The sequence below is a fragment of the Antechinus flavipes genome, chromosome 3, assembly GCF_016432865.1.
Source record: "Antechinus flavipes isolate AdamAnt ecotype Samford, QLD, Australia chromosome 3, AdamAnt_v2, whole genome shotgun sequence".
Lineage (NCBI taxonomy): Eukaryota > Metazoa > Chordata > Mammalia > Dasyuromorphia > Dasyuridae > Antechinus > Antechinus flavipes.
In genome coordinates this window covers 303,640,643-303,667,480 of record NC_067400.1, presented here as the reverse complement: position 1 = coordinate 303,667,480, position 26,838 = coordinate 303,640,643, and the positions used below count along the sequence as shown (strand labels likewise).

The window sequence follows — 26,838 nt, the reverse complement described above, 5'->3', positions numbered from 1 at the left end:
AATCTAATATCAGCTGGGGATTACTTCTGTAAGCCTCTCTCACCGGTCTTTTAGAGCCAAACTTCCAAATTTAAATGGACACCGTCAAGTTGTCTGGGACCCAAATTTAGGCACCAGCAGACCATTTTTGGATGACATTTCTCAGTTGAGGGTAAAGCTAAATATCCCTTTTGGATATCTCTTCCTGTTTGGTTCAATATTTAGAAACAGATAGAAAATACCAGGAAACACCCTGACAAAATTTATGTGACCTAAGCACTCAGGGCCCCAAACTGCAGAAATCTATGGTTATATTTTAGTGGGGGGGGAACATGTACCTTAAAAAGGACAAAGAGCTTATAAGAATAGTTTATCTGGGAAAAGGCATTTAATGAAGGTAAGTCACCCATAATCCACTGAGATGTAATTTATAGATGGCCAGAGAATAATGCAGAACAGAGAGAAATTTAAAAAAAAATTGTGGTTAAGAGTTTCTGAGGTCAAACATGCAAATGGCAATTCCACAATTCTTTGCTTTCCTTTTCATTCATATTGCATTAATGAATGACCATAAGACTAACCCCATCTAACATTTTCTCATTAGACAAAACCACATGTTCTATCCAGACTAAGAACACAGTTTTAAACACCCCCTAAAGAGGAAACATTTCATAATGTTGTTCAGTAACTTTCATGTATTTTTGTGAATGTTTATATGTATTTTTTGCATACATACTCAATTCCCATCCTCCTTCTTCCCACTATTGTTACCACCACTTCCACCTTCCACCCTTCTCATTTAGAGATATCGAAGAGGAAATTTTGACCATTTGACATATGTAACAGAATACACTGGTTGAAAAACAGGTCAAATCAATGCCATCATTTTTCTTTGTGATGTCCAAGTATTTTTTGTAGAAAATTCAATGACCCTTGCTCTGGCTGACCAGGTGAACTACTGGCAGACTTTCAAAACTTTCTGGCTGAGGAAAATTAAAAGCTAGAGCTTGGGGTATGTGAACACATGATATAAAAGTAGACTTTTGTCAGTTTTTAAAACTCTCCACTAGACCTCAAAGTGAGGTGCTAATTCAAAGGTGTCTCTGTAGCACAGAAATGCAGTAGGAGTTCTGAAATAGTGTTACATAGAAGATAAGCAAGGATGAATTAAAATACAGAGATCCAGGGGCACAACCTAGGGGAAAAGACAGTCGTCTGGGGGTAGTATAAGTGCATTAGTTGGATCAGATTTCAGTAGCAAGAGGTGAACATGGCAAACAAAAAAAAGATGCTGCAGTCAAGGATAGTTTAGAATAGGTACCAAGAGCCTAATATTTGAGAAAGATCTGAAGGGTTTAGAGAATCTGCAGAATTCAGAGGAACAGTGACAAAAGTGAATCACACCTGATTATTGATAAAAAAAAAAAAAAAGGTGTGTAAAAAGCAGCAACTGGGTAGTTAGGTCATGTTCTATAGGGAAATTTTTTCAGAGTTATGGCTGAGGGACAGCTGGCAATGGAGTAGAGAGGACCCAAGTTCAAATCTGACCTCACCATTTACCAGCTGTGTGATCCTGGATTGCTTCCAAAATCAAAATGAAAAGAAAAGAAAAGAAAAAAAAAGTTATGACTGAAGAGAAATACACATATAGCAACCTCATAAGGGCTAAAGCCTTCCAACTAGCTTTAAATTGGAAAGCTGCTTTCTCTGTCTCTGTCTGACTCTCTGTCTCTGTCTCTCTCTGTCTCTCTCTTTGTCTTTCTCTATCAGTAGTTTTGTTTTCCCCACAGAGAGCAAATTATGCCTCTTTCCTTGGGTCTCTATTTGTACACAGGTATTGTAATTTTATTAAGCATGTCGGAGAAAGACAAATCCCAGAGAAATAATTAGTAGAATGGATTCTAAACTCATTTTCTGCACGTTTGAATTACAGATGAATGGGCTGGCAGGCCTGAAACCCAGTGAGGCTAGCACAGCCAGCTGGGGCTCTATTTCTGGAGACTCACAACAGCTATCACAGGCACACACTGGAATTTTAAATGAAAATGCCATTGCGGGCCAAATGTTAGTAGTTTTTTTTTTTTTTTTAAATGAAACACACACACACACACACACAGAGCTATACTCAAATTCAGTCAGTAGTCGAGAAAAATCTATTCAAGGCCAGAAGCTGGCCAATCAACTGTAAGTCATTCATCCAAACTCCAGATGCACTTGGTACAGCCCTGCACGAGTCACAGTAAGACATCCATGCTTGTGTTTTCTTTTTCCAGTAGTAGGATGAACATTTAGCCACGATCCATAATCACACGTAATGTTCTTGTGGGTTGACGTAGGACCTTCCAGTATCTGAACTTTGCTGATGTTTCTCACAGCTCCAGTCTTTGTAACATGTCTGACGGCAAAGGGGATACATCTGCTGAAGCCCATCTTGCCCCTCTGGATGTTCGTCTTCATAGTCGAACTGTCTGCCATTCACCACAGTCTGAAAATCCAAACATTGCTTATATTAAACATCTCGGCTGCTTTCATTCTTCTAATTCTTGGTGATCCTTAGGTAAGAATATGTCTCAGTACAATCTATGTCTCCCTATCTCCTTTCCACACCCATTCCAATGGAATTTTCCCACCAATCATTAAGAGTAAATTACAATTCTCTTGTCATTTGGGGATTAAACAGAGATGATTTCGGGGGTACCCCAGCAAAAGCAGTGTCATTTTCAGGATAGAAGACATCAAACAACTTAGGGATATTTAGCATGTGACCAGATTCAGATTTCTGAATTTGAAGACAATGTCATTGAGAACAATATATGGAAGACTTTAGAACTCTGATCAACAGAATGGTCAAATATAGAGCTGAGGATGAAATATGCAACCTACTTCCTGACAAAGAGGCGATGAACTCAGAGAGTAGATTGAGACTTTTTTTTTGACATGGCTAATGGGACAATTTGTTTTATTTGACTATACATGTTTGAAACTTTTTTTTTAATGTTTTCTTAATTATGGTGGAAGGAGGAGGAAGGAGGAGGGAAGAAAGAGAAAAAGTAAATTTCATTGTTTGAAAAAATATAAGTTTCATCTAAAAATAAAGACAATGTCATTTCCAAAGTCAATTAATTGTATGATAAAGCAAGAGAGAAAACTTATGAAGCTCAGGACTTTCTACCAACAAGGTCTCATAGGTTGATATTGGGAACAGAGACATACCAAGTTCTAGGAGTTCATACAAACAAAAAACTCAAAAATCTAATTAATTGAATTTGGGAATTGTGTATGGGAAGGCCATAGAACTACAAACGAGTTTTAAAAAATCATTTAGTATACTGTTTTCATCATACAACTGAAGAAATGAAGACTCAGGGAGGCTGTGTCTTAGCCAGTGTTGCACTATCTAGTTAATGAAAGAGAGAGGATTTGAATACAGGTCTTTTAACTCTAAATTATATGCTCTTTCCAGTCTTTCCACTATCCATTTCCATGAAAATCTCTGTGTAACAAAATAGAAAATCTTGATTATATCAAATTGAAAAGTTTTTGTACAAAAAAACAAATTCAGACAAGATTAGAAGGGAAACAAACTGGGAAAATATTTTTACAGTCAAAGGTTCTGATAAAGTGATAAAGGCCTCATTTCCAAAATATATAGAGAACTGACTCTAATTTATAAGAAATCAAGCCATTCTCCAAATGATAAATGGTCAAAAAATATGAACAGACGACTCTCAGAGGAAGAAATTAAAACTATTTATAGACATATGAAAATATGCTCCAAATCACTGTTGATCAGAGAAATGTAAATTAAGACAACTCTGAGATACCACTACACACCTGTCAGATTGGCTAGAATGACAGGGAAAGATAATGCAGAATGTTGGAGGGAATGTGAGAAAACAGGGACACTGATACATTGTTGGTGGAATTGTGAGCACATCCAGCCATTCTGGAGAGCGATTTCAAACTATGCTCAAAAAGTTATCAAACTGTGCATACCCTTTGATCCAGCAGTGTTTCTACTGGGCTTATACCCCAAAGAGATACTAAAGAGGGGAAAGGGACCTGTATGTGCCAAAATGTTTGTGGCAGCCCTGTTTGTAGTGGCTAGAAACTGTAAAATGAATAGGTGCCCATCAATTGGAGAAGGGCTGAAAAAATTGTGGTATGTGAATATTATGGAATATTATTGTTCTGTAAGGAATGACCAGCAGGATGAATACAGAGAGGACTGGTGAGACTTACATGAACTGATGCTAAGTGAAATGAGCAGAACCAGGAGATCATTATATACCTCAACAACGATACTGTATGAGGATGTATTCTGATGGAAGTGGATCTCTTCGACAAAGAGAAGATCTAACTCAGTTTCAATTGAGCAAGGATGGACAGAAGCAGCTACACCCAAAGAAAGAACACTGGGAGATGAATATAAACTGCTTGCATTTTTGTTTTTCTTCCCAAGTTATTTATACCTTCTGAATCCAATTCTCCCTATGCAACAAGAGAACTGTTTGGTTCTGAACACATATATTGTATCCAGGATATACTGTAACCTATTTAACATGTAAAGGACTGCTTGCCATCTGGGGGAGGAGGTGGAGGGAGGGAGGGGAAAAATCGGAACAGAAGTGAGTGCAAGGGATAATGTTGTAAAAAATTACCCTGGCATGGGTTCTGTTAATAAAAAGTTATTAAAAAAAAAAGAAAATCTCTATGTAAGAAATGGAATGTCAGATTACATTTCCTCCTTCAAAAAAACTTCCACAAAATTCCTTTAAAGTTAAAATTTCCTTCTTGTTTTTTTCTAGCTTTTTTATGACTAACATCTTTTACAAAATATATTATTTACAATTTTAAATAGTATCTAGCTCAGTGTCTCCCAACTTCCAATTGAAGGCAAAGATTCATGGGTGCAAAAACAATTTTAAAATGGATTCCTTTCTCCTTGCATTTACTTATTCCCATGTATAAGCCCTACGATTCTCTGGTTTCCATCCTTACACATGAAGTAATTTGAGTAATTTAATTGTAATTGAGTAATTTAAAAGACAGAATGATTTATGTTGGAGGATTGTGATATTTTACTGGTCAGGAGTATAGTTTGTACAAAAAGAGATATTAGTCTAAGACATTATAAACATGTAATGTTCCCTCTGAATAGTTATTTATTTCATCGGACATGAGGTCTACTGCTAAGGGAGGACAAGTGATGAATATTTTATCAAATTTTACTCCAACAGACACCAACAACAGTGAACGAAAGAAAAAAAAAGAATCTTCATGGACTTAAAAAAGCACTTTACTACTATGAAAGCTGTGCCCTAGCCACATTCATACCTAGAATATAAGCTTATTACTTACAGTATGCTGAAAGCTGCCTATTTCTCTTTCTTTGTACTGACTCTGCAAAGGAAAGTGTTCTTTCTGTAAAACAAAACCAACAAAAACATTTGCTTTTATCACAAATACAGAACTATTGCAAAACACATCCACATATAGTATTAAGAATCACATATAAAAGAACTGACTTTAAATCTTATTAAAATCTATTCAATTCACAAAAATCTCAAAGGAAATATTGAAAAAAGTAAAAAGCAACTGGAAATATTAGATCTTAAAGCAGTTATCAACAAAATTATATAGTATTGATTAAAAAATGAGGTTGATCAGTGAAATTAGGTGCACAACATAAAAAAAATTACCAAATGGACATTATATTTGATAAGTCCAAAACCCCCAGCTCATGGTATAAAGACTCATTCTTCAATAAAATCTTGCTGGGAAATCTGTAAAGCAATTTGCCAGAAATTAGATATAGACCACATAACACCTTACACTATCTATCAACATTTAAAAGCCTTCAACTGAATACATAACCTAGAAAACTATGACATAGACTGACTTCATGACCAAATATGGGATAGAGAGAATCTGAGAAGATAAAATGGACAGTTTTGACACTATAAAATTACAAGTATTTTGTACAAACAAAACCAATGCAGCTAGAACACAGTTAATTGGTGGGGGGAGCTTTATAGTAAGTTTCTTTAACAAGAGATTCCAAGATGAATAAGGATCTGTTTAAAATGTATGAATTAGAACCATTCCCACAATAAATAAATAGGCAAAAGCTATAAATGGTTTTCCTTTTTAAAAATGTTTTTTATTTTATTTTTAATTTATGAAGTAAAACAAGCATTTCCATTACATATCAGGGGGAAAAAAGACTGACTATAAAAGTGCCAATTGATTTGTTTACTACTTGCTATTCTAAATATTACATATAGACATATATGTTGTATATTTTAAATTAGCATGTAAATTTCTTCTTTTTCCCTTCTTTTTCTTTCTCTCCCACCATGTTCTAGAGAAGACTACCATTAGAAACAATTAAAACTAACAACAATCATGAAGTAATATTCTAAATGATTAATAATTAGAGAAAAGCAAATTAAAGCAATTATCATATTCTACCTCAAACCAACTGACAAAAGTGACAAAAAAGGAAAATTATAGTTGTTGGAGGGTTCAGCAGAAAATAGGCTCACTAATGCACTGTTGGTAGAATTGTAAATTGGTCCAGCCAACTTGGAAAACAATTTCAAACTATGTCCAAAATGTCGCTAAACTCTACAAACTCAACCAGTGATGGAACTATTAAGTCTATATGCCAAAGAGATCAAAGGAAAAAGAAAAAAAATGCAAATGAACAAAAATATTGATCTCTGCAGTTTTTGTTAAAGAACTAGAAACTAAAGAGGTACTTATCAACTGAGGAATGGCTGGATAAATTATGGTATGTGGATGTAATGAAATTATATAGTGCCATAAGAAATGAGAAGACTTACATGAACTGATGTTGATTGAAGTAAACAAAACTAATTGTACAATTTATACAATAAAAGATAGATAACTTTGAAAGACTAGAAAAATTCTTAACAATGTAACAACCAAGAATGTTTTCATAGAACTGATGATGATCAGTTATATCTACTTCCTGACAAGAAGGTGATAGACTCAAAAATTCAGAATAAGACATAAACTTTTGAACATGAGCAATATAGCAATTTGTTTTGCTTGGCTACAAGGGTTTTGTTTTTATTTTTTTCTTCCAAATTATGGGGGAGTGATAGGAAGAGAAAACAAGTACTTTTTAATTGAAAAATGAAAAGGTAGAAAAAAATAATCAAAATAATGTTGGCACCTGGGATTTCAAGTCCTGCTTGCTTACCTCTACACTTGTTATGATGGTATGAAAACAATGCAGAAAAGTAATATGTTCTTTGGAAGAACGTTTTATGTATACTGGTATCTTGCTGGAGGCATGGCTCAAGAGAAAAGGAAATCTCTCAGCTGGCCTTGGTCTGATTATTTTGGATAGGCTTAAAGTTGAGAAAAATATGCTCTGCTCTATTTAGTGGCCTTTGTTCTTGGGCTTACCATCTACCCCATGGCTGAACTCTCTTACATTTGTTGTTGTCTATCCCATCTAGAGTAGAATGTGAGCTCAATGACAGAAGGGATCACTATCATTTTATATTTGTATTCCACCAAAGTTTGGCACATGTTAAGCAATTTAATAATAAATAATAAGCATTTAATTTTTCATTCATTATTTCGTTCATCCTTCCCTTTCTCCCACTCCACCAACACAAAAATAATACAAGTTTATGTCATAACACAGAGCAGCTAAGTGGTGCAGTGGATGGAGTGCCAAAACTGGAGCTGGGCGGACCTGAGTTCCATCTGGCCTCAGACACTTACTAGCTCTGTGATCCTGAGCATATCACTTAATCATGTTTACCTCAATATCTTTACTTGAAAAATGAGCTGGAGAAAGAAATGACAAACTACTACAAAATATTCATCAAGAAAACCCCAGAAAAGTGTTCATGAAAAATTGGACATGACTGAAACTACTGAACAATAACAACAAAATATCATATCACCTCCAAACTACAAAGTACAGTACTTGGCGCCTAGGAGGCACTTTACAAATTCTTGTTAATAGATTGATTAAAGGAATAACTATTTCTCTGTTCTTATAGATAAGTCAGATCTTTATCATCCACAGGGGGATTATCCATTTCATAATAGCTGTGGTGCAAATTTAGATAGTGGTTCCCAGTTTACAAAATGCTTATCTTATAAGCAAACATATTTTCTTTGGCAAATGTTCATTCAGCCAATTTCACTCACCATCTCAAACAAGTATCGACTTTTAACTCTTCTACTGTCGGTGTTTACCCCAAATTTGTACAAGCCTGAATCAAATATAATTCTTCTGCCTTGATAAGGCATGCCTGAATGTTTGCTTCTCTATTGCTTTGCATTATTCAGGCCATTACTGTCCCTCCCTAACTCTGAATCATTGAAAACTGCCTCTATACGACTATAGAATCTATAGATGTATAGAAGATTGGAAAAATTTCCAAAGATATTATAATTATTTTAGAATGCCTTATTCTCTGTGATTGAGTATCATTAGCAAGAGACTAGGACTGTGTCTTTTTCATTTCCAGATCTCCCTCAAACTTTGAAAGATTCAATACACATTTGTTGAATTGAATCAAAGGGAATCAAGGCTCTGATGGCTAAACTAGTACAAACTTAATTCATTCTTTTGAGAAGGTATATCTGGGTTTTTAAAAAGCCAACCCTAGTACTTACTGTTTCTGTTCTTATATCTAAGTATTCTGTATGTCCAATACTAAATCAGAGAGGGAAGGAATAACAATAAAACTTCTCTTTTACAAATGGCGGTGGTTTTGTGGCATCTAACACATCAAAATCAATTATTTTCTATAGCTGATGACCTGTCTTTGTTTTTAGATCTGACAGTTTTGTTATATGTGAAATGGATATTGAGAAACCCTCTAGACAACAATCAGTATAAATCATTATTCTTAAACTTTGAGCTCAGAAGAGATTTCTAACAATTTTTATTGGCTCCCAGGGCTTCTCTCAGCTCTAGATTTCCTCTCCTTTGTGTATTTTGGTAAAAATGGAGAACCTAGTCAATTGTGGTGGAAAAGTGAAAAAATATGCAAAAGATCCCACAACTTGTAGGAATTAATAATAAAATAATGGATTTGAAAGTCAAGTCAACATAGCACCTACTATATGCCAGTCACAGAAAGTACTAAGGATATTTTTTATTCTCAAGGAGCCTAATGCAAAAAAAAAAAAAAACTATGTAAAAAAATAAACTATATATACAAGATAAATAGGAGACAATCAATAGCGGAAAGATGTTAGTATTAAAGAAATTATGGAGATGCTTATAGTAGAAGGTGGGAGTTTCACTGGGACTTGAAGAAGAACCAGGGAGGCCAGGAGATAAAGATGAGGAGGGAGAAAATTTCAGGCATGAGGAATAGTCAATGAAAATATATAGAGAGTTGTTGAAAGATGACATGTATTGGGTGAGAAAAAGCAAGGAGGTCACTGTCATTGGATCTTAGAATACACAGATGAATAAAAATTCAGGAAGGATAGGAAGAGATCAAATTATTCAAGTATTTTAAAATGTCAAATTGAGGATTTAATATTCGATTCTGAAGATTACAGGAAACCACATGTATTTTATCAGGGAGGAGGATAACATGGTTATATTTGAATTTTACAAAGATCACAAAATAGTGGGATGGTACCAGTCTCAGAAAAGCATCCAAAAATAGAACATCCTATTTAGGGTAGGTATGTGCAAATAATATACAGTCTTATAAACATATACTGCTTACAGATATATTTTAATGCCTAAATGCCACTATTGTGAAAATATTACCGGGGATTATTGAGTTAAACTATCCAATCCAATTGACTGACATTTCCCTTATAGCTAAGCATCCTGGAATGATTGAGAGTTGGAACATGACTTAGAGGCCATTGAGTCTATCACCTTCATCTTTCATATGAAGAAACTGGGAAACATAATGGTTAAGCGACTTACTTAAGAGCCACTCAGGAAATAAGTATCTGAGACATTAATTGAATCTATGTCTTCTTCTTGCCAAGACCAGGGCCCTACACACTGTAACATGTTGTCTTCCAGGTGCTCAGGGAAGAGAAATCCACAATCATCCCAAGGAGCTATACTTTCATTTGGCTGTTCTTCTTAAAGTATACACTAATTGTTTCTTTCTACAACACGTTCTCATTTCATAGTGGCTTTTAAAATGAGTACTTATCTCCTTGTATACATAACATATACTTAGTGCAAGGCCCTGGGGATGCCAGCAGCAGAAATAGCTGTGCACCTGAGGTTTCAGGGTCATGCACATAACTGCTCACAGCTCCCCAGGGCTATTTAGAAAGCATAGAGACAAAATGTTGATGCTGGTATAAAGTAAGAAGCATGACAACAGAAACTGGCTCCTGGAAGTATGAAGCCAGTGTAGGGGGAGAGAAAACTAGGTTGAGGAGTCCATGAGAAGTAGACTCATTTCAACTGTGTCAAGTATTGTATGGGACTAGAGATCCCTGACAGCTCATACATGGGGGAACAGCTGAATAAGACAGATTATATCCCAAGATAATAAAAGAACTGAACCACTGCAAGTGATCTTTCAAAAAACATGGGGAACAGGAAAGATGCCCTCTGGGACTGGAATACAATAATATATATTTTTTTAAGGGAAAAGGGTACAGTTAGCGACTATAGATCAGTGAACTTGACTTCAATTCTTGGCAAAATTCTAGAATACATTATTCAAAGGAAGGCTAATGAACATCTAGGAAAAGAGAAAGAAATCACAAAGAGAGATCGCATTTCTCAAGAACAGGTCATGCCAGAACAACCTCATTTCCTTTCTTGGCAGGGCTGTGAGATGAAGGAAACATTTTAGATAGAATTTACTTGGATTTTCAGCAAAAAATTTGTTGGAGTTTCTAATACTATTCTTGTGGACAAATGTGGGCTAAGAAAGAGTAGAATGAAGTAAAATCAGAACTGGCCAAATTTTTGGACAGAAAAAGCAATTATTAATGGTTTGATGTAAGCTTAGAAAGAGGCTCCTGGTGGAATGTCTCAAGAGTCTGTGCATGGGTCTGTACTGTACACTTTTATCAATGATTTGAATGAAAGAATACATTAAGTGCTTATCAAATTTGGAGATGGCACAAAACTGGGTAGGATAACATACTGCAAGATAAATAATCTAGATAAGCTAGAATTGGGCCAAATGAAATAACATGAAATTTAAAAGGAACTTGCATAAAACAAACAAACAAACAAAAAACCAGTTTTACAAGTTCAAAATGGGAGAGGCATGACTGGACAGTAATTTATCTGAAAAGGGTCTGGGGGTTTTAGTGGGACTAAAATGTGCTTCAAGCTCTATTCAACTCCTGTCAACAATGTGATGCAGCATCCAAAAATAAAACCATCTGTTGTTTTATGGGGAGCTGGGGAGATAATGTCCAAGCTTAGGCATCAGTCCACATCTGGAGTATTATGTTATGTTCAGGGCATCCCATTTTAGGAAGGACATTGATAAGTGGGAAAGCATCTAGAGAAAGGTGACTAGGATGAAGGATTTTGAGATTATGCTGGATTAGTTAAAAGAATTTGGGATGTTCAGCCTAAAATAAAAGATGGATCAGCTTAGAACACACAAGAGAAACATAATCCTTTTCTTCAAGTATTTGAAGGACTATTGAAAGAGGGGTCAAACCTGTTTTGTTTGGTTCAACAGCTATCTATTAATAGATAGAATTTGAAAATTAAAGTTTACTAGAGGATAGGGAAATATTCCTAATAGAGGTATTCAAAAGTAGTAGCTAGCTGGTGCAATGGTTATAATGCTAGGCCTGGAGTCAGGAAAACTCATTTTCCTGAGTTCAAATCTAGCTTCAGATCCTGCTTATCTCAGTTCCTCATTTATAAAATAAGATGGAGAAGGAAATGGCAACCCATTCCAGTATCTCTGCCAAGAAAACTCTAAATGGAATCACATAGAGTCAGAGATGAATGAAAAAAATGACCCAATAACAATAAAGAAAAATATAATGGGCAATAACAGGAAATGATAGCTTCCCCTTTGTTATCAGTCTTTAAAGGTAGAATGCAGAGGACATTCTTGTTCAATAATCAATAAAACATTTATTAAGTGCTCATTATGTGTCAGCATTGTGCTAAAATTGTTCAGAAGCAAATTGAAAATTGGACCAGCGAGCCTCTGAGGTCCCTATTTATTGTGAGTTTCTATGGGAATTTAGAGTATGTGCGCAGAGGGGATAGACTGTTTGGTTACAAACAAATTTGTATAGATTTCTTGATAAAGAGTGGCCTGTTGACAATCAAGATTTAAACTAGAGATCAGTAGTGAAATATATCTGTTCTTTTTTCCACAATAGATGAATGAAGACTTTATACAATTACATATGTGGGATCAACATTAGAAAAACAAGAACAAAATTAATCATATTTTGTTTATTTAAATGGGATATTTCCAAGTAGTCAATCTTACTAGGGAAAAGTAAGTGACCAGAGGTAGTGGGGTAGGTTGGGGTGTCCCATGTTAAACCGAGAGCTTGTCATATGAATGTGAATATATTGGTAATTAACACATGACACTGCTTAAAGATCTGTCTCCCATCTGGCCTGAGGTAAATCAGCAAGAAAAAGCAGGGATTGAAAACAAGCAGGATTTCTCCAGAAATTTTCATTTTAACCAAGTGAGCTGAGAGTAAATACAAATAACTGGGAAAAGTCTGGAAGGGAGGGATGGAGGAAAGGAGAGTAAGAGCAGAAGAGAGAAAGGGAAAGTAAAAAGGAGGAGAGAGAGAGAGAGACAGAGACAGACAGAGAGAGAGAGAGAGAGAGAGAGAGAGAGAGAGAGAAGGTAGAAAAGATAGACAGGCAAACATTACAGGATAGATACAAAGCTGAGGAAGGATAAAAACTAAATAAAAGTCGGATTGTATCAAACTAAGAGAGGTCATGTGGTATAGAGAGACAAACAAGAAACCTGGGCTTTATGGCTTTCTCATGAGCAAGTCAGCTGTGTCATACCTTAATGTTAAGCCTTTAATGAGTTATTTGAATTCTCTGAGCCTCAGTTTTTTCCTTCTATGAAATGGAGGAATTGGCTTAGATAAGTTCTAAGATATTTCCTCCTATAGAAATTCTATGACTTTATAATTCTGATTTTATAATCTTTATTAATCCACTATGGAAGAAAGAACAGATTATTTTTCATGACCCCATTACTAGTTTAAATCTTGGTTGTTAACAAATCATTCTTATCAAGAAATCTTTTGTGAGCTCAACATATACATAGAGTGTGCTTTATTGCAGAAATGAGGAGAGCCTATATGGCTTTTAAGGGGCTTCCAGAGGCATAAAAGCATAGGAAATTTTTTTCTTGTACATCTCAAAATAACAATAGGAAATGAGGACTGGTCATTCATCCTGATGCTATAAGACCATAAATTTTCCAAAAAGGAAACAAAAAATTTCATAGGATCATATAATAGGGCAAGATATGATCTCAGAGGTCTTCTCATGCAAACTCCTTATTTTATAGTTGAAGAAATTGAAATGAAGATAATTGGCCAAGTATCTTGTCCAACGGACTTGTCCAAGATCATATAATAAGTAACAGAGCTGAACTTTAAAATCAGATTCTCTGACTTCAAATCCCTTCCTCTTTACTGTATCATACCAGTAATTAGCCCAGTCCAGCCAAGTGGGATGCTCTGGCACTATCTAGGGCTCTAAAATCAATAACAGGCCCAGCTCAAGCTTTTGTGGTCATTGCTTAGGTTCTGATGTCTTAGAATTAATGTAAATAGGATTTTTTTTTGTTCTGGTCAGAAAGTTTGAGTATCTTCTCATCCCAGATTGATATCTTTGGGATGATAAATTGAACCATTTTTACTTTCAACTCTTACCTAGTCTTTACTCATTAAATAGGTATGGCCTCAGACAAACTGAGATCTGGGAAAGATCTTAATTTAGAAAGGCCCAGGTCATTGCATCTTGGGTCATTGCCAGTACTCTTGACCCTTGTCTCATCTTTGAACTCTTGATAATTCTGGAGGAGAGAGTAAGGCTGATGAGTTTACACAACTTTACCTCATTCAAATTCAACTCACTAGCAAGTCAAGACATGATCCTCATGATATCAGTTGGTCCTCTTTGAGATTGAAGAACCAAGAAAATTCAGTACAACTTGACCCAATCCCCAATTACTCTGATATTACTCAAACTGCCTTCATGTCAGAGTCAGCCTTAGACACAGCATGATTTTAGAAATGAAGGGAAGTCTTACACTGTTTCAACCTTTTTGTGCTGGGAACAGTGAAGAACCAGAACTCAACTCTTGCAAAAACAACAACAAAATGATATTATTGATCAACCTGTTTTGCCCATCCTCCATATTCAATCGTTGTTAAATTCTATTGTCACCTTCTTGATATGCGTCCTTTCACTCCATTCCCATTGCCACTGAAACTTCTGCAATAGCTTTTCTTATGTACCTATTTATTGTGAGTTTCTATGGGAATTTAGAGTATGTGCGCAGAGGGGATAGACTGTTTGGTTACAAACAAATTTGTATAGATTTCTTGATAAAGAGTGGCCTGTTGACAATCAAGATTTAAACTAGAGATCAGTAGTGAAATATATCTGTTCTTTTTTCCACAATAGATGAATGAAGACTTTATACAATTACATATGTGGGATCAACATTAGAAAAACAAGAACAAAATTAATCATATTTTGTTTATTTAAATGGGATATTTCCAAGTAGTCAATCTTACTAGGGAAAAGTAAGTGACCAGAGGTAGTGGGGTAGGTTGGGGTGTCCCATGTTAAACCGAGAGCTTGTCATATGAATGTGAATATATTGGTAATTAACACATGACACTGCTTAAAGATCTGTCTCCCATCTGGCCTGAGGTAAATCAGCAAGAAAAAGCAGGGATTGAAAACAAGCAGGATTTCTCCAGAAATTTTCATTTTAACCAAGTGAGCTGAGAGTAAATACAAATAACTGGGAAAAGTCTGGAAGGGAGGGATGGAGGAAAGGAGAGTAAGAGCAGAAGAGAGAAAGGGAAAGTAAAAAGGAGAGAGAGAGAGAGAGAGAGAGAGAGAGAGAGAGAGAGAGAGAGAGAGAGAGAGAGAGAGAGAGAGAGAGAGAGAGAGAAGGTAGAAAAGATAGACAGGCAAACATTACAGGATAAATGCAAAGCTGAGGAAGGATAAAAACTAAATAAAAGTCGGATTGTATCAAACTAAGAGAGGTCATGTGGTATAGAGAGACAAACAGGAAACCTGGGCTTTATGGCTTTCTCATGAGCAAGTCAGCTGTGTCATACCTTAATGTTAAGCCTTTAATGAGTTATTTGAATTCTCTGAGCCTCAGTTTTTTCCTTCTATGAAATGGAGGAATTGGCTTAGATAAGTTCTAAGATATTTCCTCCTATAGAAATTCTATGACTTTATAATTCTGATTTTTATAATCTTTATTAATCCACTATGGAAGAAAGAACAGATTATTTTTCATGACCCCATTACTAGTTTAAATCTTGGTTGTTAACAAATCATTCTTATCAAGAAATCTTTTGTGAGCTCAACATATACACAGAGTGTGCTTTATTGCAGAAATGAGGAGAGCCTATATGGCTTTTAAGGGGCTTCCAGAGGCATAAAAGCATAGGAAATTTTTTTCTTGTACATCTCAAAATAACAATAGGAAATGAGGACTGGTCATTCATCCTGATGCTATAAGACCATAAATTTTCCAAAAAGGGAACAAAAAATTTCATAGGATCATATAATAGGGCAAGATATGATCTCAGAGGTCTTCTCATGCAAACTCCTTATTTTATAGTTGAAGAAATTGAAATGAAGATAATTGGCCAAGTATCTTGTCCAACGGACTTGTCCAAGATCATATAATAAGTAACAGAGCTGAACTTTAAAATCAGATTCTCTGACTTCAAATCCCTTCCTCTTTACTGTATCATACCAGTAATTAGCCCAGTCCAGCCAAGTGGGATGCTCTGGCACTATCTAGGGCTCTAAAATCAATAACAGGCCCAGCTCAAGCTTTTGTGGTCATTGCTTAGGTTCTGATGTCTTAGAATTAATGTAAATAGGATTTTTTTTTGTTCTGGTCAGAAAGTTTGAGTGTCTTCTCATCCCAGATTGATATCTTTGGGATGATAAATTGAACTATTTTTACTTTCAACTCTTACCTAGTCTTTACTCATTAAATAGGTATGGCCTCAGACAAACTGAGATCTGGGAAAGATCTTAATTTAGAAAGGCCCAGGTCATTGTATCTTGGGTCATTGCCAGTACTCTTGACCCTTGTCTCATCTTTGAACTCTTGATAATTCTGGAGGAGAGAGTAAGGCTGATGAGTTTACACAACTTTACCTCATTCAAATTCAATTCACTAGCAAGTCAAGACATGATCCTCATGATATCAGTTGGTCCTCTTTGAGATTGAAGAACCAAGAAAATTCAGTACAACTTGACCCAATCCCCAATTATTCTGATATTACTCAAACTGCCTTCATGTCAGAGTCAGCCTTAGACACAGCATGATTTTAGAAATGAAGGGAAGTCTTACACTGTTTCAACCTTTTTGTGCTGGGAACAGTGCAGAACCAGAACTCAACTCTTGCAAAAACAACAAAATGATATTATTGATCAACCTGTTTTGCCCATCCTCCATATTCAATCGTTGTTAAATTCTATTGTCACCTTCTTGATATGCGTCCTTTCACTCCATTCCCATTGCCACTGAAACTTCTGCAATAGCTTTTCTTATGTACTATATGTCTACTTATTTGTGTATATGTCATATTCCCCAGTAGAATGTAAGCTATTTGAGGACAGGGTGTAGTTTTTGACACGGTTATTTCCAGCCAAGCATAATTTTTCTGATAATCACCTTTTAACTAGCAATTCTATACTTTGTATTTTTATAATTTACCATTTCTTAACCAAAATGATAGTGTAGCTTCCTATTAATAATAGAAGCTTACATTTCTGTAGTAATACCCCACTTGGAACACTTCCTCTTTAAAAAAACTGTGAGATGAGCAATAATAACATTATTTTTTTTCTTATTTTTCCAAATGAGGAAGATGAGATTTGTAGAACTTATTGTTAGTCTATTTGTAGAACTTAGGACAGTTGAAATTTGAACCCAAAACTGTTGGGTTCAAGTTTGATTTTTTTTCTATTACATCAAGCAAAAAGCATCTATCTATTAATCTCCCACTCTATGTTAGTTACTGTCCAAAGTGCTGGAGATAATAGGAAAACAATTAAATAGTTTCTCCCTTCAGATAATTTTAGATATGTCTTTCTTTATTATAGTGATTTGGATCATGGTTCTTTATCATACTCTTAGCACCATGATGACAGAAGTTGTATCCTTTGTAATTTTATTAAAACTTTGAGGTGGCTATCACAATGCTCTGAATATAGGGTGCATTTTTAAAAATTTGATGAAGTTGTTAAATTGTCCAAAAAAAATCTGATAATCTAGGCCTTGAAAATTAGGTGCTTTACCATATAACTAACTCTTTTCCCCCTATAATTCATCCTCATCTTCTTGGTACAATACTATGAATGTCTATCTTGATGAGGACGTAAATGAAAAAGTTGGAACTGCAATGATCAGAAATTCAAATATTAAGATCATTTAGAAATAGAAAACCCAAATAATTAATCACTTATTTTCCTAAGCTTTCTTTTTATTTAACTACGAATTTAAGATTTTTCTTGTCTGCAACTTGTCTGCTTCCAGAAAAACAACAATCATAAGGAAATAAAGAAAAAAATCTGAATTATTAATTAAAAATTGTAACTGATAATTGGATTAATACATTCATTTGCACACTGTGCACACCATGTATGTTTACCTATTGGTGGTCCTCACAGCTTGCTAGAATAAGATTTAGTCTTTCTTCTAAATGGGAAAGCTTCATTTTCTTGTCTTTTTGACATGACCTATGTATTTCAGGGGTGGCTAGAATTTTATTTATGCTTGGAAAATGAGGAATTCTGATAAGGATCTCTGTACTGGTCAGGGTCATCCCTGGTCTTGACAAAAATGACATAAATGAAGGAGTCCAAAATAGATCTCCAGGAACAGGCAAATATATCTTAAAATGATTTGGAATCTTCTAAATATGCTACTTGTCACTCCATTTGTTTCTCTTAATTAGATTAGGGGAAGATAAACTACCTCTTTTTCATCTTCCCTAATGATTCTCCTTTTCTTCTATATATAATGCAAAAAATATAACTAAAATGGAGAATCTAATATGGAAAGTTATCTGTTCCTTTGTGGAATAATTACTTCCCCTATTAAACAAAGCTGGATAACAGAATCTCTGAACCTTCTTAGCAAAAGACTATACTTATTTTTTTTCTCCCTGGTTCTGATTTTTATAATAGGTACTTTTCAAATGCCCTTTTTTCTTTTGAAAAGTTTCAAGCAACCTGATCCACTAGTTTACCTCCTTCAAATGGAATGTACTTAAAGAAAAGGAAAGAATTTGGAGGAGGAGAAATCTCTTGCTACACAAAGATGCAGGTCTAGTTTAACTTGTAGGTACACTGAGAAATACGATTTGGGAAACAAGATGCCCAGAGAATGCAGTTTTTCTTTAAATTAGTGAAGTCATTGCCCAGAATTGTAGTTTGCATTGTAGTCCACAATGGAAATAATGCTTAAATGCCCTGCCCATAGAGCACCTTGGGCCAGATTTCAGCTCATAAATTTAGCAACATCAGCATGCATCAGCTCACCAGAAGTGGGAGCCCACAAAACTTCTTCAAGGCAGGTGGAAAGTGGGGGGCATATGTCTGCTTATGTAAGTGTGTGTATATTAAGTATGTTGAGGGGAGGACATGAAGGATTCTCCATAGGTAAATCTGTTAACTTCTATATTATATAAAAAAGGAAGAAGTGACTTTCCAGAAGCCAGACTTTAAATGGGCTATTGTTTGGATGAGACGGCATTCATGTTCAGTGAAAGCATAATTTACTTTTCAATGTCAGTATTAAATCATGCTTCTAAGGAAGCACCATCTTGTTAGGTGCCATCTTTATGACTGGGCAGGAATTATTCTCAATATATATCAATGTAATGACATGTCTGATAGATGAAAAGAGGAACTTATTGAGATCTAAAACACACAAATAGACACAATAGCTTTAATATTCTCTCAGTAACATCTAGTACATATTAGAGAATTGATGCTCAGGATTGAGAAGTCACAGTTCCTGCTCTGCATTCAACTTAATAAATATTTGTGGAGTGCCTACTATGTATCAGATATTGTTTTAGGTTCTGAGTATAGAAAAAAAACACAATTGAAGCATTGTCTGTCTTCGGGTTTACAGTCTAGTGAGGGAAAACAAGATGTACACAAAAGATGTACAAAATATAAGAGGGATAAAGGGTCTGAACCTATAATTTCATTGGTATAGGAACTTCCTGAATGAGGAACTTCCTTTCTCAATGGAAATAAGAAACTTCTCTTAGATTAAATTAAAATTAAACTCATCAATGATTGATTGTCTAGAAGCATTGAGAAGTTAAATAAGTGACTTGTCCAGGATCACAGAGTCAATATATGTCAGGGGTGAAAAGATGAGTTTTCTTGATTCCAAGGGCCACTATATATTCACTTCCCTGTAGTTACTTAGAATCAATACATATAATAGAAATAAAGTTCATATTGTAGAAATATATAAATTATATACATACACATATGTTTGTATACATGTGTATAAAATCTGAATTCTAGAATAGGAGAAGACTAACAACTGGGAAGATTATAGTTATCCTTCTACATCTGAACTTTCCCATCATGGTATAGATATGTTATAGGTTGGCATAAGAAATAAAATGGAATATTTTTGAGAATTTTGTGCAAGTGGAAGACAACCTTCAAATGCCAGAAGATGATACAGGAAAAATTTAGAAATTCAGAAATGCATAAAATATATGTATAGTATTGTGTAATATATCCTGGGTCTATCCTGTGTAATATATTATAATATATTATCCTGTATAAGATATTGTGTAATATCTTTTATCTTTTAATAGCACGATAATTCAGATTTCTTCTCTAGTATGGAGAATCAAAAAAATTTAGGTGGATTTTCCAGGTTGCTAAGGGCATTGCACTCCTAATAGGGGAAGTGGAAAAGATAATTGTAGTTAAGTTAAACCATGGAAGAAGTTAGGGGTTCCAAGAGGTGGAGATGAGAACAGAGAACATTCTAGATATGGGAAATAGCCTGTTAGAAGTAATGCTGGCAAGAGATGTTATGCTATATACAGATAAAAGTCTGTTTGTTTAGAATATTGAGTGAATGAGGTGGATGAGAAATTAGTCTGGAAAGAGGTTAGAGTCAGATTGTAAAAAGCTTTAAATATCAGAGTTTTTTGTGGTATTTTAGAGGCAACAAGGGACTACTGAAATTTGTCAAGCAGAAGTATAACATGTTCACATTTGTATTTTAGGAAAAACCATTTGACCATTTGGGGGAGAGATTAGAGAGAGGAGGAAGAGGGCTGGAGCAAGCTGATAGCTTAGGAGGCTATTTTAGTTCTACAGGTGAGAGGTGATAGAGAGGCTGAATTATAGTGGTGATTCAGTAGAGAAAGGAGATGAATGCAAGAGATATTATGGCAACATATTGTAAAAGGGAGAGGATAAGAGGGGAGAGTCAAAAAGACTCCAAAGTAAAAAATCCATGAGTGGTTATGTGGAAGGTGGTCACTGTGATAGAAAAAAAGTCGAGAGACAGGAGAGATTTTAGGGAGAAAATGAGTGGTTTTGGACATATGTAATTAGAAAAGTCAATGGTGCATCAAGTGTTATTGGAGATATCAAGCAAAGAAGTGGTGTTACAAAATTGTAGTTCACAGAGAAGTGTGTATATTGAAGAGGTAGATTTGGAAGGCAGTTGAATAGAGTTAATAATTAAACTGATGAACGCATTGAGAGTAAATATAGAAAAGGGGCTCAGAACAGAACCCTACAATATCTCTAAACAAAGCCCAAGTGGTACATGGATTATGATCTAGCCAAGGAGATAAAAGAATGAATGGTTAGATAAGTAGAAGAATCAAATAGGAGGATGAAATGTAATGAAAACTTAGGGAAAACAGAGTTCTCTGCAGTGTCAAAAGTTACAGGAGAATCAAGGAAGCTAAGGATTGAGAAGAGGCCAGTGGATTTTTCAATTTGGGGATCACAGGCAAATGGAGAAAATAGTAGCAGTGGAGTGATAGGCTCAGAAGCCAGATTGCAAGGTTAAGAATATGGAAGTGAAGAAAAGTTGTAGACATGTTTTTCTAGGATTTTAATAGTGAAAGATTATATGGCAATGAGAAGGATCACAGCTTCCTCTGGAATTGATACAAATGAAAGGAACTGAGACAAGAGGAAGTTCCTGAATGATAGCCCAACATTTTCTTTCTAAAGAATGAGATAAAAGACTCACAGAAGCAGACAGTCACAGATTCTGAGTTTGCATGGACCATTAAGAACAGCTTGTCCAAACTCGGACCTAATTCAGGAATCCCTTATAAAACACCCCTAAACAGATGGTCATTTACCTTCCATGGGAATACTTCCAGTGACAGAGGGCTGACTCATGGGGAAGCACATTTTATTTTGGAAGAGCTCTGATTGTTTGTAAATACTGTGTTTTCTGTTGAGCTGAAGTTTATCTCCCTGTATTTTTTGCCCACTGTTTTCTGTTCTAGACCCTCTTTTGGAACATGTCTAATTCCTGGACCACTTAAAGCCTTTTCAATATCTGATGGCAGCTGCCATGTCTACTCCAAATTTTCTCTTTTCTAAGCTAATGGTGCCAATATCACATTGTCATGATGACCTGATGAATTGTCTGTCCTTTTTTCTTGATGTGACACTGAAAATGGATATTTGTGAGTCATTAAAGTCATTCCAAGGGAAAAGGACTAGGAATGAGAAAAACATTTTTTGAATGATTAAGCAAGGAATTTAAAAAACAATTCAAAGAACCTAGGAAGCTATTGAATGAAGAACAGGAAATGTACAACAGTGATGGAGATAATGAAGGAAAAAAACAAATAAAAATCCCAACTGCTATATTATATATTACCTAAAAATTGGGGGACCTCAGTGTATCTCAAGAAAAAACTTGAAAAACTTTGTTTCACAGGAGGGCACACTTAGACATTTCTTCCTTCTTGTTGTCAGTCTTGCCTTATCCTGTGGTCCTCCAGAAGTATACTGCATAGCTACACGAGTTTACAGTGTTCTCCTTCCTTCTGAAACTCCATACCTTACTAGACTAGTCCTCTTGGATGAGCACCTTCTATCCATGGGGGCTCCACTAAGTGAATTTGCTTCCAAGTGAATTTTCAGGAAGTTAAGGCTTTTAACTACAGACTTTACAAGAAAATCTAAATCTATAACATGGCTGGATCAGCAGCAAATCTTTGCTATTAGTTCCACTCTCTCCTTTTGGGTCAGTTTTAATATAAAGCTCTTGACTTAGTACTTGAAACCAATTTCCAATTGGTATTTCAGTTCCCTGAAGATTTTTATTTTATTCTTCATGTCTAGGGTCCTCCTTGGCACTTCTGTTCCTTTGGGATTGAAGTCCTGCCCTACCCCATTTCTCCTTAGCTTTCCCTTCCATACTTTCAAGGATTCAAAGCCCAGGACCATTGGCTGGGTCCCTATCACCAATATTGTTAGATCTTCTTATTGATAATCTTTTTAAGTTAGCATGGGTTTTTTTTTTTCTTTCTGTTTGAGTTGTGGTGAAACTCTGTTCCTGCTTGACTACCTAAAATTAGTGACACTGTCTACTGAAGCTTTATAAGCTGTATTAAAGATTGAGGAAGACTTTTGTTTAGCAAATGAGAATAAGGTTGTTTTCAAGCACACAATAATAGAGAAAGGAATTCCAGTTCAGGGGGAGGAAGGTGGGGCAGGCAAAGGAGGAAAATAATTGTTCTTTTAGAAAGAGAAAGGCTGTAATACCCTAGTAGCAATTGATCAGTTTACATTACAAATACATAAAAGACTGTCGGGTTCGAAGAAAAACAGATGGGGATAGAACTATTCTGGAGAGAAAAGGAATGTTGTAAAACTCACTTATAGATGGAGAAGCTCTTAAAAAAGAGAAGGGAGTAAAGCAATAAATATAAAATAGGAAGTACAAATTAGATATAAGACCTAGAAAGTCAAAAGGAAATAGATTTTTAAGGTGGAAGATCATGAACAGAGAATTAAAAAAAAAACATCAAAAAAACAATAACGTTAAATGTTCATGGGAAGGATGGGTTTGAGGAGGGAATGGAAGACTCATTCATGAAGAACAGCTGCTTGTGCAGAAATAGACACTACTTGCTTGTTATAGATATGAAGTTCTTTATATTAAAGAAGTCCTAATGCATTTGGAAGAGTATTAATGTTTTTTATTTCTTTTTTGGACGCAATTAGGATTAAGTAACTTGCTCAGGATCACACAGTTAGTACATGCCTGATGCAGGATTTAAACTCTTGACTCTTGGACCAGTGCTCTATTCATACTGCACCACTCAGATGTCTCAGGATTAGTGTTTTTCTAAGATGCTGACCCAGGATGAGAAGTGTTTTCTATATTTTAAAGTAAAAACAAACAAACAAAAGAACAACAACAAAAAACATAAAAATGTTGCTTTAGATTCTGTGAAATTATTGTGGAATGATGCAAAAATTCTTATGCATGTTCTCTGAGAGGACAAGAAGATAAGCACAGTCAGAATAAGGAATAGGCAACAAATGAACTTGCTCACAAAAAAAAATGGTGAGGGTGGTTTGTGCCTATTTGCCATGGGTGGCAAGTGACAAGCAATTTAAGATACCAGATCCTAGAACTCTTAGCATTTTAACCTGTAAATACTGAAATAAGCAAATGTACAACTCAAAGACCAAGGAAACTAAAAGGGAAGACAACAGAGGTAGCTATAAATAAACTATAATATCTGACATAGATTTGCAAAGAGCTTTATTCATAAAATTTCATTTGATTCACAAAACATCCCTTTGAAGTAGCTTCCATGTTGCTACTGTTGTTGCTGCTGTTCAGTTGTTTTCAGTCGTGTCCAACTCTCTGTGACATTATTTGGTGTTTTCTTGGTAAAGATACTGGAGTGGTATGGCATTTCCTTCTTTAATTTTGCAGATTAGGAAACTGAGGCAGAGTTAAATTAATTACCGAGGGTCACACAGCTAGCAATTATCTGAAGCTGGATTTGAACTCAGGATGAGTTGTTTTCCTGATTCCAAGCCTGGAACTATGGCATCACTTAGTGCCCCCAAAATAACTATATCTGACTTCCAAGAATGATCTACAATATATAATTCCAGGTTGGATGTATTCTCTTTATATTTCAGATGTAGCATGGAAGGGGATAAAGCAGTACTCTTAGATTCAAGAAGAATAAAGTTCAAATCCTACCTTAGCCACTGATTAGTGAGGTGACCCAGAGAAAGTTCCTAATTTCTCTGATCCTCAGTTTCCTAATCTACAAAATGGGGATAATATAACATCTATCTCACAGACGGATTGTGAAGACCAAATAAGATAGTGTATGTAAAGAGCTTTTCAAATCTCAAAGTACTGTTACATAAAAGTGAACTGTTATTACATGCAGAAGCTTAGGTACTCCATATTTCCCTTCATTGAAATAGGATTTGGAATGACAGATTCTGTATTTCAGATTTTCAAAGTAAATGGAAATGATTTTCATACGCACCCCCACCCAGATTTAAATATGTTTAAGACATTTCAAGCTCACTTGTATTTATGAATGCTTTTTAAAAACTTGGTTACACTGCTAAATATTTCATCTGGATTCCAAAAGTCTCATAGTAATAAGGCACTAGAAAGGCATGTATATGGTTTGTGAAGCCACAGAAAGGGAGGAAGAAGAAGGAGAATAGGAAAATAGGGAGCATTGTAGAAAATCAGCTTCCAAAAGAAAATAGTCTAATTAATATGGAAAAGAGGATGAGCTAAGATTATAGGAGTCAATAACATACTTACAAAAATCAAATGAAGACAAATTATAGAACATGGCCAGGAGAGGAAGAAGGACAGGAGGGTTGCAAATGGAAAGGTTTTATGGATTTACAGGAAAGTAATTTTAATGGTATTCTGAGTTCTTCATTACCACAGATGAGTATTTAAACAAGAAAGCATCAAAACATCCAGGTAGCCAATACCAAGGAATTGTACAAATACCTGACTATTTTTTGAAGTTGTGTGTGGTTTTTTTTTTTTTTAAATTTACTATAATGCATTTGCTATAAAGGGCTGCAGCAGATTTTTTAAAAATTAGCTGTACTGAGGAGTGAGCTGCCTTGAAAAGATGAATGCACTTAAAGTTGTAACCAAATGTTCTTCACCTACCCTAAGGATGCCAATCCACGTGCCAACTGTTTTCAATTGAATCGGTTTTCAGCCCTCCAAATCTCTGCTGGCATCCCTTCCATATTTGTAGTGCAGTCATACAATATCTCCCTATTAATAGCTTTCAAATGGCAAGACGCATGGAGGTCTGGGGCACTGGCCTATAGAGATGTAAAGACACCTGATGTGTGATGAAGCCGGTCTGTCTTAAATTACAGCAGCTGGGTGCCTGAAGGTCATGACCTTGAAGGCTGTTGGGTAATCTGGCTGGGGACTGACTAAGAAACGGATTCTCTTTCTCCTTATCAACCAACAAACAGCAACAACAAAGTAGTAGACTTTCTTGGTATCACAGGCTAATAATAGATAGGAATGTCAGAGCTGTAAAGGACCACAGAGATCATCTCATTCAAGCCCTTTGCTTTACAGATGAGGAAACCATGACCAAAGAAATAAAGTGACTTTTCCAATGTCATATTTTCCTTTGAGAAATCATCCCTGGAAATGATAAGATTTTATATTTGGACTTTTATATGATGCATAACCATAGAAAAATTGAGCTCATAAGATATATTAGAAATGCAAACTATGGCAAACAGATGAGCATGAAATTAAAGGCATAAACATTTGCAAAGGGGAAGATTATCCCTGTTAGTAAACAATATGAGAAAGCTCTATAAAATGACAGATGAAACTGAGTTGATTAATAACTTTAGTAAAGTTACAAGAAACAAAATTAATATACACAAATACTTTTTTAAATTACTAACAAAACTCATAAAGAAATGATAAAAAATAAATTGAATTCCATTCAAAAGAACTACAAAATACAGATTATATATAGGAATTGGCCTACCAAGAAACAGGTAAGATTTATAGTAATATATTACCAAACATTATTTGTAGAAATAAGAGGAGACTTAAATAATTGGAGAGAGACCTACTGTTCATGATTGGGCCATACCAATATAATAAAAATGGTATTGCTACCTAAATTGTTTTATAGATTCTGTGCTATATCAATTAAACTATCAAGGGGAAACTTTATAGAACTAGAGAAAGTAATAATAAATTTCATTTAAAAGAACAACAGGTCTAGAATCTCAATGGAAATAAAGGGAAAAAGCATGAGTAAAAGGTACTTAGCATTTGGACTAGATATTTAGTGTGTGATAACATGGATTACTGGGGGAAAGGTTTCCTTATCTGATAAAAAAACTGGTGGTAGAATTGGAAAGGTACATGAAAGATACCTTTGCTTGGAGCTAAAATTATTAAACAAATAAAGGATAGGGGAAATTATAAGAGAGAAAACAGAAAATTGTCATGGCATAAAGTTCGAAAGTGTTTACACAAATCAAGAAAGAAAGACTAAAAAGAGCAACAAAAAGTAGGAGAAATATTTGCACCAAAT

The 26,838-nt window shown here is 35.2% G+C and overlaps 1 protein-coding gene across 1 annotated transcript in view; it reads right to left on the bottom strand.

The window, feature by feature from the left end:
• Positions 1 to 347: 347 nt before the first annotated feature.
• The window catches only part of NECTIN3 (nectin cell adhesion molecule 3), a 193,132-nt gene continuing 166,641 nt past the window's right edge, over positions 348 to 26,838 (bottom strand). Inside the window, exons 8-9 of the mRNA XM_051985259.1 lie at positions 5,341 to 5,403; positions 348 to 2,464 (exon numbers count right to left, since the gene is read on the bottom strand). Coding sequence (XP_051841219.1) covers positions 2,285 to 2,464; positions 5,341 to 5,403 — 243 coding nt within the window. The 3' untranslated portion in view covers positions 348 to 2,284. The remainder of the gene's footprint in view (positions 2,465 to 5,340; positions 5,404 to 26,838) is intronic.